General features: G+C 44.3%; 1 protein-coding gene across 1 annotated transcript in view; it reads right to left on the reverse strand.

Moving 5' to 3' along the window:
• The window catches only part of CLVS1 (clavesin 1), a 90,236-nt gene that overhangs the window by 4,244 nt on the left and 71,964 nt on the right, over nucleotides 1–14,028 (reverse strand). The window contains exons 4-5 of the mRNA XM_065751923.1: nucleotides 9,612–9,722; nucleotides 8,334–8,569 (exon numbers count right to left, since the gene is read on the reverse strand). Of these exons, the coding sequence (XP_065607995.1) occupies nucleotides 8,334–8,569; nucleotides 9,612–9,722 (347 nt within the window). The remainder of the gene's footprint in view (nucleotides 1–8,333; nucleotides 8,570–9,611; nucleotides 9,723–14,028) is intronic.

Raw genomic sequence — 14,028 nt, forward strand, 5'->3', positions numbered from 1 at the left:
CTCACAGAGGGCTTGCCTTCATTAGGGGGAAAAATTATTTTTCCTTGCTATTATGGAAACAATGCAGATGTGCCAACAAGAAGTAACAACAACAGAAGGTCCTTTTTTGGCTGGTGGGGCAGAGCTGAGCTGGCTCAAAGCAATCTGCCAGCACAGTGGGTCAGGGGGCAAAGCAGCACAAATCCCCCGGCCTAATCTTGCTCCCATAGGATTATAATCATTAAGGTTTGAAAAGACCTCTAAAATCATCTGGCTCAACTGTCAACCCATCCCAACCATGTCCAGTAACCCACGTCCCACAGTGCCACATCTACACTGTTCTTGAACACCTCCATGGACAGAGGCTCCATCACTTCCCTGGGGAGCCTGTTCCAATGCTTGAAGAATTTTTTCCTGATATCCAGCCTGGTGCAACTTCAGGCCTCCTACCTCCCAGCCCCATGTCATGCAGCAAAAGGTAAAATAAAGACACTAAGACAGCAGTCGTCAGCACCAATCTACAGCAGATTCAGCAAGAGCTGCTAAAAATATACAGAATATGATATACAAGCAAAAGTAATTCAGGCCAAATAACTAAGAAAATTTAGGAATAATACAAATCCATCACCATTTGTATTTTCTCTGCTGATTTTCATCCCTCATATTCACCAAGCAGCCTCCATTTCCTTGGCTCAGACCTCGTAGTGCTTTACACCCTCCTCATCCCTCAGTCTGCCTTTTGCTCCCACCCTGGTGCCCCCTGTTCCCATTATTCATACGACCTCAGTTTCCAGCACTTCCACAAAGTTTGCCACCAAATCACTGTCGTTTCATTTCTGTGTGCCAACACCAGGAGGACGCAGCCCTATGAGCAGCTCCCAGATCCTACATCACAAGTTTTGTGTCCCTGCAAAATGACAGCAGCCTTGCTGAGGCATTTTTAGGCTGGAAAGTCAAGCAGCACTACAGGAGGAAAACCCAGAAGGTGGGAGCAGCAGACATTCAGCTGCACATATGGGGATGATGTGACCCTCTCATTGTGACCCTGGCCCACTGTGCTGACCCAGAGGGCCTCATCCTCATGCAGTGCTTAGGGCAGACACTGCCAAGCTGATAAGTGGTGATTTATTGTGCTACCTTCTAGAAGTTTGGTGTACTCTGTGACATGTTTCCTGCCTGTTATTCAAGTCCTCCTCTGAAGACAGCCTTCGTTAATTCCCTCCTGAGCTTTTCCAGGGAGTTCATTTGTACAGCACTTGTGTGCCTCTTAACTGCTAATTCATTTGCCACTATAGGACTGCTGCAAGGACTTATTTTTTAGTTTCCATTTAAGTGCATGAAGGACAGGAATGAGATGAGGGTACAGGTGTGCCCCTTTCCCAGTGCTGGGACTCTGACTTTGCAGGGTGCACAACACTATGCAGCAGTTCTAGTAACCAAAGCACACCTCCCACTCATGGCAGCAGCAGGTGAGTGCTGAGTACTTCTGGAAATTAGACCCAGAGTCTATATTTTGGCAGGCTGAGAAGCAGCAGTGTGCAACCTCACCATCTGTATAAGGTTTGATTCAAGCAATTAGCCAAGACTACATGAAGGGTGAGCAGCACTGGCTTCTTCGGGGCCGCACCAGTGGACTGCTCCTGGTCCCCATAGTTCTCCCCATAAGCAACCCCATTTCCTTGCCCACTAGGAGTGCTTCCTGGCCCAGCTGCCTCCAGCCCTTTCCATCTGCCTTGTGGCTCTCACCCCAGTCACCCCCATTCCCAGCTGGGCTCACTGCTGAGTCCTCATCTCTCCAGTTCTGCGTGCAGAAGGGAGGATGTGGGCTGGGAGCATGGGTGCAGTCTGCTCACCCCCAGCTCTGGATCCTGCTGCAGCCTGGCCTAGAGCAGGGAAAGCTGAGATCACAAGTAAAGCGTGTGATTATAAGAGCCCTCCACACCCTATGTCCTGGACAGGAGCTGCACACTGTTTGCTCTGAACTATAAGCTGGAGTTGAACAGGTTTATTTGTTCTGGTAGACCAAGTTAAAGCATGAGGCAATCCTTGGGGTCATTAATGACAAAAATGCTTCTACAGAGCACATGTGAATTGCCTTTTCAAAGGCTTGTAACTCAGCCAGATGTAGATGGATTTCCACAAGACAGCAAAAGACATAAGCAGTGTAAAACCATTTGTTTTATTAAGCGTCATGTCTCTAATCTAAACCACAAAACCTTAGGCAAATTTATAGCTAGCTGAAGACACAATTTACAATGCAATAATTTAGGCAGCCTGAATGGCATCAGTTCTGTGGTTCCCACCTCCAGTCTGTGTTTGTGAGTCCTTGCACTGAACACTAGCAACTGAGAGCTGCAAACAGATGGAAACCATGCTGTCAATACCCCTGGGGAACAGCTGACTCCCAGGGAACCCCGGGGACAGGGATCATGTCCACGTGCCTGCCCACTTCCCATGGACGTGCTTAATGAAACAGTGAGTATAAATCCCACACCACAAGTCTTGCAGCTTGAGCAATGGAACAGAAATCTTACGTGGAGTGTTTCCTTTTTCCCCCAACAAATGTGGAGCAGTCTGTCTCAGCTACAAGCAGAGCACCCAGGTGCCATCCATGGGCAGCGAGGATGTCTTCACACATTTTCATATGGATTTTTATTTGCTGGTATTTTACTGCTTCTGCAGTAAATTGGTGCTGACTGTGAACCAGCACAAAGCATGACCCATAAAAGCAGAAACATATGGTGAAGGCACATTAAGGTCACACCAAGGATAACAACTAGAAAGGTCTGCCTTGCACAGCCCAGCTGGGGATATGGAGGAACCTGTCTAAATAAACAAAAACCTTACTTAAGTCACCCCTACCAGTAGCCTCTCTTGGGTCTGAAAACATTCCACTTGGCACTAGTGTGTAACAGCAGTGGGACCCCTCTTTCTGGGAGCATGATACTGTTTCTGAGAATGAACAATGCGTTTCAGCAAAAAGTTTGTTTGAAAATCAGTCCATAACCTACAAACCAAGCAGCAATAATGGCAAACTTTAATCTGCACTTTAAAATCCTTTCACTCTAATCTAGGACATAAAACTACATTTTTCAACAATGCATGGTAAAGCAACCCATTAGTTTTTTTAGCCGTTTTTGAAGTGCCTGATATGGGGGTTTTGAAGAACCACAGGACAAGTCATTACATCTTTAGGTGCTCAAAACCACTTCACAGCTGTAGGAGTTCACAGTGACTTTGATGGATAAATTGTATATTTCACAGCTAGTGTGTTTGGATTGTAACTCAGTAAGTTTTACTCTAATTCTGGATTTCCTGAGTCTCTAACATGCTTTACTTGTGATAATAGTAGGAAACTATTCAAGAATTGAGTTTCTTAGCATCATCCACAGTCCCTAAATTGATCGCTACAATAACATGTGTGCCCACTATGGATTGATGCCCAAATATGATACTGGCTTCCTTTTCCCACTCAGCTGGCCAAGATGAAATGCCCTGTCAACGCAGTGATAGGTTGCGAGCAGTCTCTAAGTCCCTAACTGCAGGGCTCAGCCACACTCTATAACTATCCACTAGGCTGCAGACCCAGATAAAGCCTCCAGCTGTTCCCAAAAACAACAGCTCATCAACAAAAGCCAGCATGCACACTACAGACAAATGCTTTGCTTTTGTGTGAGCTCCCCGTTGGCTGCACCAGCTCAAGGCTGACCATCAGGGCTTGCAGGAGGTTTGGCCACAGCTGAAAGGGAGGTGATTTCCTTCCCTGTGCTCTGAATTTTCACACCATTTACATTGCTCTCAAATCTCATGGCTCACAAGCAGCAGGTACCCCGCATGGATACAGAAAAGATGGTCCAAGACAGGGGAAGGTTCTCTTGCCGTTGCTGCTGAACTCTCAGATTGAATGGATTTTGCTGCTATGGTATTAATACCAGTTTCTGCATTTATTACATTACCCATTTCAAACTTTACTGAGCTGAATTTTAATAAACGTATGTATTCCGGATGGATTTTGTTATTGTTGTGCTTTTTTTTTTTTTTTTCTCCTGGCCATTAAGACTCATTATCTGGTGTCATCAGCTGTTTTGCTTTGTTTCCCATCTGTTCATGCAGTACTTGGATTCTGGGACTCTTCCCAGGGTGTGAGATAATTTCTGCAGATGGGAGTGCAATTTCCACTGTTTCGAATTTTCCCCAGTGGGGTTTCATGTGGCCACTGGTGGAAAAATGACAATTGCAATGGTTTTGATTGAAGATTTTCCATGTTACAGAAACTTGTCAAATCTCACCATTTTCAAGATCATGCTGCTAGCTAGTCTGTGGTGTTTTACTTCAATGAGGATTTTCAGTGCTTTCCCTACCTACAAAGACTCCATTCTCCAAAGTAAGGAAGGACTCTTTTTTGAAAACAAATCTTGTACAATTTCACATCACAGGGAGAAATTGCACTTGTCTGTGGTTGGCGAGAAAATAACAACTACATGTCATTGCTGTTAACAGAAGCAGAAACTGGAAACTAATGAGACTTTGAGGGGCAAGTCTAGTCTTGTGTGACCTTTGGTAACCACCACACATTAGACCTTTAACTCATGCATCAGCGAGGTTGTCATATCCAAAACTCACAGCTTCAGTAGCTCACTCCTCTGAAGTCAAGCAAACCTCCTCCTCTAATTTCTAGCCAAAGTATACTTCTGTCAGCTTATTCCCACTTGATCTCATGCCAAAGTCATTCTTCTCCTTGAATAGCTGTTCTCTCTCCCTGGCTTTCATTCCCTCTGGTGTTTGCATTTCAACTTTTGTTCTGGGAGGACAAACATGCCACTGTTTTCTATAGCTTCTTGCTGTAAAAACACGCTCTCCACTCTCCTCACCTTCCTCGCACCTCTCAGTTGAAAATGGTTCCTTTTATATTCATCTGCCTTGGTGACAGGAACCAAAGCAGTGCTGGCAGTCCCAAAGCCAAAGCATGAGAATGTACCTGTTCTAATCCTATTTCCCTCTTACTGACACTTGGTGCCACGTGCTCTTTCATATGTTACCCTGCCAATGGCAGAGGGGTTGGAACTAGATGATTTTTGAGGTTCTAACCCATTCCATGTTTTTATGATTCTTCACATCTGCAGGTTGACAAACCTATTTTAGTTTTCAGGTGACAAATTCAGGTCACTTACATCTTGAAAATATCCCCTTTTTACCCCTCTGGATTCATTTTCTAAAATAACTCGGTACTAAGTATCACAGACGGTTAATTTTCTGCTTCCAATTTCTGGTATTCTTCTTCCAATAATTTCTATCTTGATTTTTCAGCATCCCTGACAGTAAAATTGTTAGGCATTGTAATTGAGGTATGTTGTGTTCTGGGCTGTGGAGTAGGGTGGGCTTCTCTACAGATGTAGTACCCTCTTGGCAGCCTCTCAGACAAAGATACCCTGGTTTTGCCAGGTTTTGCATTAAGTTAGCAATTTTCTGGTTTGAAATTGCTGTTATTTGGACTAAACTTCGAAGAGGTATTTCTCTGTAGTCACAGTGCAAAACTGCAAGCTCTGCTAGTAGTACTGGGCCTCTGAGACTACGAAGGCTTCAACACAGCAGTAGTTCAGTGACATCTGTATCACAGATGTGCTTGTATCACCTTCCAGCAAGAGACTCCAGATCCAGCAGGTGCCACAGGGTGGAATGGGTGGTGCCAACCAGCACCTCACTGCTCAGCAGGATGGTATGCTGGGGGAGGAATAGCAGCTGTCCCCCCAGTTTTCTGCAGCGCTAGTTCCTGCACTCCTGGACTTGTTCCTGAGAGGATACATCTCCACTGACATCTGGGACATCAGACAGACCCTTACTTGTTCAGCTAGAGTTTTCACTCTGAAATTACAGAAACTCAAGAAGGCTTAGTCTTTTGGATATCCTTTATCCTTTTGGAAGGAACATTTCTTTATCAAAGAAAAAGTCCACTCCTTTTTGTTTTTAAACCCAACTTTTCAGCATAGAATCACTTGTAGAATTACTGTCTATACTCAAGAGTTTAAAGACTTTTCTGGTTCATGTGGTGTAAAGAACAGATTTGTAATGGAAGTGCAATATTTCTTTCACATGGGAAAAATTAATAGGGCAATTGTGAGGGAATTAGACTAATGCTAGGAAACCATTTATGCCTTGTGTAAACCTCCCAGAATTCCCAGGTATGGCCTGGGACTCTTGTAGAATCACAGAACCATAGAATATCCAGAGTTGGAAGAGACCTACAAGGATCACCAAGTCCAACTCCTGGCTCCACAGAATACCACCGAAAAATCAGACCATATGACTGCGAGCATTGTCCAATTCTCCCTGAACTTCAGCAGGCATGAGGCCATGACAACTGCCCTGGGGAACCTATTCCAGTGCCTGACCACCGTCTTTGTAAAGAACCTTTTCCTAATATCCAGCTTGAACCTTCCCTCTCCTTGCATTAGAACTGTGCAGTCCTAAGAGGTGGGGAGGGATGTTTATAAAACGGTAATGTTGGTTGAAGTCTGCTGACCTGTTACCAGGCCTTTGATATAAATCTAATCTAATAAGTCTAGTATTGCAATTTTGCTTCCTTAGTGTAAGTTTTTACCTTCAGTTAGGCTAAAAAGTAATTTCAGGTTAGGAAAAATAAAAGCAAATACTCATAAGAGGAAATCTGGAGAAGCAGTGAACTTTTCACCTCTAACAGTTAGAAATGACCATGGGGTAGAAGATCAGATGGTTCACTTACCCGTTGAGTAACAAAATTAGGCTAAAAGTTAGATCTAGTCTGCCCGGAGGCAACATGACAAATTAGATTCATCCACTTGCCATATTTGTATTAATGCACTTTTGTATTAGTGAACAGATTATAAGGGAAGACTTTGCCCTGAGGCAGGGTTTTCTGGCACTGAACTCATTTTCAAGCTGAGGATCCCCCCAGGGGCACCATGAGACCCTCACTTCTTTGCAGCCTAGGATGTGATGGTCAGCAAAGATTTGCCACTATTCCACAAACAGCTTTTAACACTTCAGAGCTTTTCTTTCTGTAAGGTTATATATACTATAAAACCTCATTATATATTTTAACAGTAGGATCATACTTAGCATCTCTCTAAAATCTTTTGGTTTGTTCCATTGCTAATAAATTAAAAAGAATAAGAATTAAATATGTTAATATTTTCCAAAAACAAAATTAGTTCTCCACAACAGGCTCTGGGAATTCACACTGGCTCCCAGTCCTGCCTGGGATTCTGCAGTGAGACCTGCTGACCTTGCAGATGGCCACCTCTCCTCATGCCATGGCTGCAGTCCTGCAAAGGGTCGTACCCCTGTGGTTGTATGTTCCTGTAAGCAGTGGGACCCACAGCACTCCACGTCTGTTCCAAGTGCGAGTGCTTTCCGTACAAGGCTTTGCACTGCAGCATTTTTTTTTCTTCTGACAATGAAAGACTTTTAAAATTAATTGCATGACATTCTGGCTTGTCTGTGTTGTCAGCTTTGATTTTGCTGTGACAAAATGATGGCCGCTGCCTGTCACATAGAGTGACGCCCCGTATGTGAGTGCTGTGCTCATCAAGTGGCAGCGGCGAGTTAAAGCCTGGCTGTGATCTGCACTAAAAGCAGTTCTGTGGAGTGCAGAGAGGGAGAGATGAACCACACGTTGACCTGATGTGAGGAGCCAGCCGGTCACTGCTCCATGGCTTTCCAGGGGCAGCTGGTGATGACCTGCTGTGATACTCCAAAATCGACAAGCCCCAGTGACCTGCGCTGGGAATCGGCCCTCCTCACCCCATCCCCCAATTAGTGCAAATTACAGAGGGCGGTGTTTTTGAGAGCTGCCATTTTAAGCATGCCCAAGCACCAGATCTAAAAGCAGGGCTGCTGGAAGAGCGGTGGCTGGGCTGGAAGGGAAGGTGAGAGCAGGAGCAGGAGCAGGATTTGAGGCCAGTTCTCCTTTAGAGGGCAGTGGTGCTCACTATACAGGAGCTACACTGTCAAGGAGGTAAAATGATATCAGCTGGGGTCAGAGGGCACGAAAGGAACAGCAATACCTAGAAAATAGTAGGGCAGTGGTGCTGCTGGGCGTGCTGAGTCATATAGGAGAGCCTTTCACAGTCATACACTCTGTTCACTGCTCTGTGCAGGGGCTCATTAATTTCCTCTTGTTTTTTTTCCCAGTATGAGCATTAAGACAAGTAATTATGGTTCCACAGAGAGCCTTCCTTTCTCCTGATCACAGCCCAGGCTGAACCACTCCTGATCATCAGTATTTGCCAGCTCTGCCACAGCCCCTCTCCCAGCCCTTCCTGCCTGGCCTACCCCCAGTGGGGCCATCTAGAGGTGGTTCCCGGAGCAGCACCTACCTTTTCATGGGTTTGGGAGAGTCCTCTTGCTCCAGGCTGGAGGATGCGTGCTTCACATGCATGGCGTTGTACGAGGTGTGAGTGTACTCATTCTCATCACTGTAGTCAGGACCGAGCAACGTTCGAGCCCACGTCCCCATGTCGTATGGGGGAAGAGTCCCCCCAAACTCAGACGGCAGGCATTCTGGGTGTATTAGCTGGTGAAGACTGTTCAGGTTGTTGCCATGAAGAAAGATCTTTAAAAAATAAAGAAAGTTCAAAGTTAGTTTTGCTTCCCTGCTTCATTAAGTGTAGTAATAGAAGTATTAATGAAGCACGGAGCGCCATTAGTTCCCACTGCAGCTTCGGTGAGGGTTTCTGAAGCACCTAGTGCTGGCTGGAGTGGGTGGGAAGACAGGGACCAGCTTTGGTGTGTGAGGCCAGAGTTAGGATGCTGCCATAAACACTCTGAAAAAGCCAAATTTGCTTACTTTTGGCACATGGCAACATCCGTTTCTTAAGTAGCATGTCAAGAAAAGTGAAGTGCGGGTCAGAAGTGACTGACTGCTGCTACTGGAAGAGGCTACAGCTAGTAGGGAGCTAGTGGAGCTTACTGAAAAAATGTGAGGAACAAGTCCTCAGCTTTAGGGAGGGTCAGCCAACCCTGAACTCAGGGGCTGGTGTTTCCCAGTATGCGTCACTCTATGCAGCCATTTTTTGCAGCTTCAGCCACATCAAGCTCTGTGCCTTCAAAGTGTCACCATCCGCATCCCATCTGTCAGATACACCCCAGGACAAGTATGGGGCCTTCTGAGAGATCATCCAATGGCAACTTCAGGAGCTTTGGTGGACAAATAGCTGAGGTGACTGCAGGACAACCAGTCACATTGGTTTGGGTGGGGATGTCCTGCCTCTTCTGCAGAGTGAGCAAACAGACTTCAGGCGCTGAAGTCTTGTGTGAAAATAAGTGAGTTAGCACCATGTGAAAAACGTTTCAGTTTACTCCCACAAAGGAGCTGAGCTGAAATTTCCCTCTGCAGATGGCTTCAGCCAGACCTGGTAATCCCTCTACATCACCATTTCTCTCTACCCCAGAGCACAGCCCATTAAAAAGATCTACACTTATAGTAGAAACTCACTGGTCCCTAGTTGAGTTATTGCTTGAACAAAGACCATAACAGCTGCAGTTCTCTGAGGCCCTATGAGAAATGCAAAGCGAAGAAGGAAGCAAAGAAAGCAAGGGGATGCTCCGCTATGTCAGATCTCCAGCTCCCACCTCCCCCAGTCCCTCCTGATTACCCTTTTCCTTGTCTTGTCTTTGAGGAATGGTTTGATTAGAGTGTACAGGGCATGGATGTACCAGGGCTGGTTGACAAAATGGACTCCTCCAAAGCGAGCAGGAAAGCTGTCCTACAGAAAGAAAGAAAGAAATTGAAAGCATTTAATAGATGCAGTGCTTTAGCCAGGCAGTCAATAGGGTGAAAGCCAGAGAAAGAAGGCTGCCTCTTTCTATCTGCAATAGCAGCCGAACACTGGGCTTTCTGGAAGGGGGTGGAAGGAGGTGGGAAGAGGGAGAAGCCCAGAAACCTTTCATCAGTTTCTTCCCTTAGCAGACAGTCCCTTCTCCCCTCCGCCTCAATTGCTGATGAAGTAAAAAGTGGGCTCACCAGGCAGTTTGCCCAAATGCTTTCAGCTCCATCAAGGCACCTGACTGTTGGTCTGGGAAGGAGGTAGGGCTGAGCACGTCTTCCTTGAGGGGCAGCTTTCTCATTTCTCATTGTTCAGTGCACGGCAAGGCCCCGGTTCCCACGCACTCTGCCGCACGCCGCTCACCTTTTCACCCTTCTGCCTCCCTGCCTCCCTCCTGCTAAAATCATCATTACAATGGCTGACCTTTCGGGGTGAGCGAGCAGCATATTCTGGGGAGGAGGATGGGTGGGAAAGGCTGATAAGTGAAGGTGTAGCGGGAGCACACCATGACGGCTCCATGGAAACTGGCCGAGCCAAGCGCGGGCAGCGAGGCTCTGCACAAACAGCCTCTGCATTAACATGCAGGTAGCGTCCTCCAGGGAGGTGTGTGCAGCAGCAGCCCACCCGCTCGGGCAGCCTGGCACGCTTAATAGGAGAGGAGGTTGCTGGTGCGTCTTGAAAGGTTACCGTGTATTGTGACGGGCATTTTGTACTGCTGATCCGCTCTAACAAATGTCAGGCAGTCAGGGAAGACCCCGGGGTCTTTGGCTTTCATTAATAGCGGGATGACTGCTGTGCCTGCATGCAAGCACACTTCCAAAGCATCTCTGACTGGTGAAGGGAGATCCCGTTGGAGCCTTCCCCATCTTTCCTGTGCAGCCTGCAGTTCAGTGAATGCAACCGTGTCTCTTTCTGCAGTGCTCTGGCCTTTGCACTCAGGCAGGTTCATCCCCCACAGTTAGCATGGAGTATCCTAGGGCCTTCTTTCAGCTCCCTATGGAGCATCACAGTCTGGTGAGAGTATGGGGAGGATTTGTGAGATAATATGGAAAATCTCCTTATGCACCTGCTCAGTGTAGCTTCTACATGTCTTCAAGGTCAAATTATTCCACAGATTTAGCATTCACTATGTAGGCATCCTACCACCTCCTGCCTCCACCCTTGCCCCAGGTAGATGTAAAGGACCATTAACACTCTTCAGGCACTGGCAGCTGTGGATTGCCCTAGCAGTCATACAAAATGCATCTAGTTAATGCATGCAAGGGACTGAAGTCATTAAGTTGTACTATTTTCTTTAGCATTACAGCAGCTTAAGCCTCTTAAAACTCAAATGTGTCAATTTAGCTGAAATAATTATAAATCTCAGTACTGAAATCTGTGTACCAGTGGGTAGCTAGACCCACAGTCAGGAGCTCTTCCAAGGAGGACGCATGATCTGTAGAGCTGTTAATCCACTGTGAAAATAACTGCACTTCCACTGTTGTTGGGATATTAGTTAAAATTTTGGAACACGAATGGTTAATTTAAACTACTGGATTGCTGCAGATTCCCATGACTCCGTTTCTGATGTCTTGAGAAACAGCAATGGAGTATCTGGCCTTTATTCTGAGCCCACCTAGTGTTCAACTGCCAGTGTGGCCATGAAGTGAAGCCAAAAGTGTCTTCCTATCATGTGATAAATTGAAAGTGTGTTTTAGATAAGACTAGAGCCAAAAATTTCTATCTCATGCAAATCTCAAATAGTTTTTTTCCTCCCACGAGTATGAATATTTGAAGATGCAGAATTTTTCAGAGTACTTTTAACATTAAAAAAAAAAAGAACAAAAAGGTGGGGAAGTTCTACCTTATTATTAATATTCTATATTTACCAAAGTAGTTGATATCCCACAAGCTGTAGCACTAAGGAAGAAGTTCTGGATTTGTTTGCTCTTTGGGTGAGTTGCATTATTATGGTACAGATCAGTGCAGTAAATGCAGTCTGGATGTGAAGCAAAGCACAGTAAAAATAAGAGATGGGAGGCAAGGGAATGACTTTAAGACACAGATTTATATCAACTCAAAAAATATATATTTTTTGGTTTCTCACTAGGATATACAGATGAAATTAATCTCAATCTTCAGTAAAAAATGTCTGTCAGAATTGATTTCCTTTTTTTTTTTTTGTTTAACATATATATATATATATATATATATATATATATATATATATATATATATATACCAGCTTTAACGATACCACCTCACCCTGAAAAGGACTGTATACTGAGAACTAACAGAATGAGTTGCAGTTTTAGATTGGCAGGCTGCCTCTCAAAAAGGTTGTCAAAAGAGGAAGATATAATTTATATGCTGAAAATGAAATTTATATCAACCCAACATAGACTTCTGCATCTGTAAACTAGATTCTGTCTAGTACATCAGTAGATGAAGCATTATAAAAAAGCCCCTTATATAACTGTTATTTAAAGGCAACAGTAATCCTTTCATTCTGAAGAAACACCAAAGAATGCACTAGTAATTTTGTAAAGGCAGTATGATGACCAAGAAATAATGACTAAAAAAAGCAAAAAACTTTTTTCGTGTGTTTAACATTCTGCTCTTTTTATTTCTTATGCTGCTAAGCACATTAATCTCAGTTTGACTTTCATCATCTTTCAGTCCACCAGCATTTGTAGGACTGTCAATTAGGACAAGGATGAAAACAATTTTTTTTTAAACCAAGGAAATTTGATATGGGAATCATCCAGACAATTTGGAATTGCAACGTACCAATTTTGCAGAAGCTCCTAATTAGAGCAGAGCTGTCTTGGAAAGAAAAACTCTCGTCTGGAGGTCTGCTTTGCTCAGCTCTAGGAAGATGTATGAGACCTTTCCCACACCCCACTTAGTGTCTCTGCTGCTTTCCCTGGGGCTAGGTGAAAGTAGCTGAAATTGATTTTCTGCTGGAGAGCTTGTGCTTGTAGGAATTCTCTTTTGATTTCTCATGTCTCGTGATTCTGTGAGAAGGTGTATTTTATAATGAGGTGTACTTTTTGGAGCCTACTGTGGAAGGGACCCTGGGATCATGGAGCCTTTTTTTAACCTGATTCCTTGTTAAATAGTGAGGATATATTTACATTTTATTCCAATAGCATAAATAAAAAATGACACACAGGAACTGGTCTACTTATTTGTGTACATTCTTGTCCTTTCTTCTGAAGATCAGGCTCAATGTAACTTCATGTCACTCAGAGAAGCAGTTTCAGTGTGAATAAACACGCACAAGCCAGCATTAATCTAGCTAGCTTACTACTCAGTGATAGCAGAGAAGAGCTGGTGAAAGGGCTCCCAGTATCTACCTGAGCAGCTAGCTCACCTTAGAGCCAGAACAGGTCTTCTTTCACTGGGATCTGTCAACCAAAGTAAGGAATGCATCTAACCTTGTAGTGGTAACACCTTTCCTAAGCTGCACAGACAAACCCACAGAGACAAAATTGTCCCAGCACAGAGGTTTAAATAGCTCCTGTTGACCAAGTGAATCTGGTGCTGTAGATGGGGAATAACGTTTGTCTTATTTTATTTGGCTTTATTAATCTGTTGTTTTACTTCTTTCAGTAATCCACATCATCCACAAAGGAGAGAAAGAAATGAACGCTTGAGTCAAGCTGAGACAGATACCCCAAAATCCGTACAGACCTTAATGCATCTTATGTTTCAAGCTGGAAAAGTGTCTCCCAGCTTCAGATCAGAAGAAAATGTGGAGAACATTGATTGTTTTCTCCTCTCAGACATCTGTGCTTGGAAATTTCTGAACTAAAGTGAAGCTGGGACTGAAAATTTTCAATACAAAATGTTCTGGTAAAGAGCTCTGGAGAGATAGCTGTGAGGTGAATGAGATACCTTTTTTCACTATTTCTGCCTGTTCTTGCCTTCATGACATCTATTTCTTTTGTCAGGAGTATACATCAGAAACCTTTAACTGTTTTGTTGTTTTGAACTGCTTGGCTCTGAAAACTGCAAATCAAGATGATCTTCCAACGTCTTTTCATATCAGTGTAGCAGAAATGCAAAATAATCTTTAGAATATCAAAAAATGAAGAACAAATCCAACCTGATACAAATCCAGCTGATCTTTTCGAACTGCATGAAATGGCTTCATAGATCAATGACCTAAGCTCAAAAAACCAAGCTAAAGTATATTTGGAACATCTGAATTTTGCGACACAAATGTTTTTTAAACTGGTTCATAGCTTCAACCCTTAGCTAT

The sequence above is a fragment of the Cyrtonyx montezumae genome, unplaced genomic scaffold, assembly GCF_038088225.1.
Source record: "Cyrtonyx montezumae isolate F1298 unplaced genomic scaffold, pur_monq_1.0 scaffold_8, whole genome shotgun sequence".
Lineage (NCBI taxonomy): Eukaryota > Metazoa > Chordata > Aves > Galliformes > Odontophoridae > Cyrtonyx > Cyrtonyx montezumae.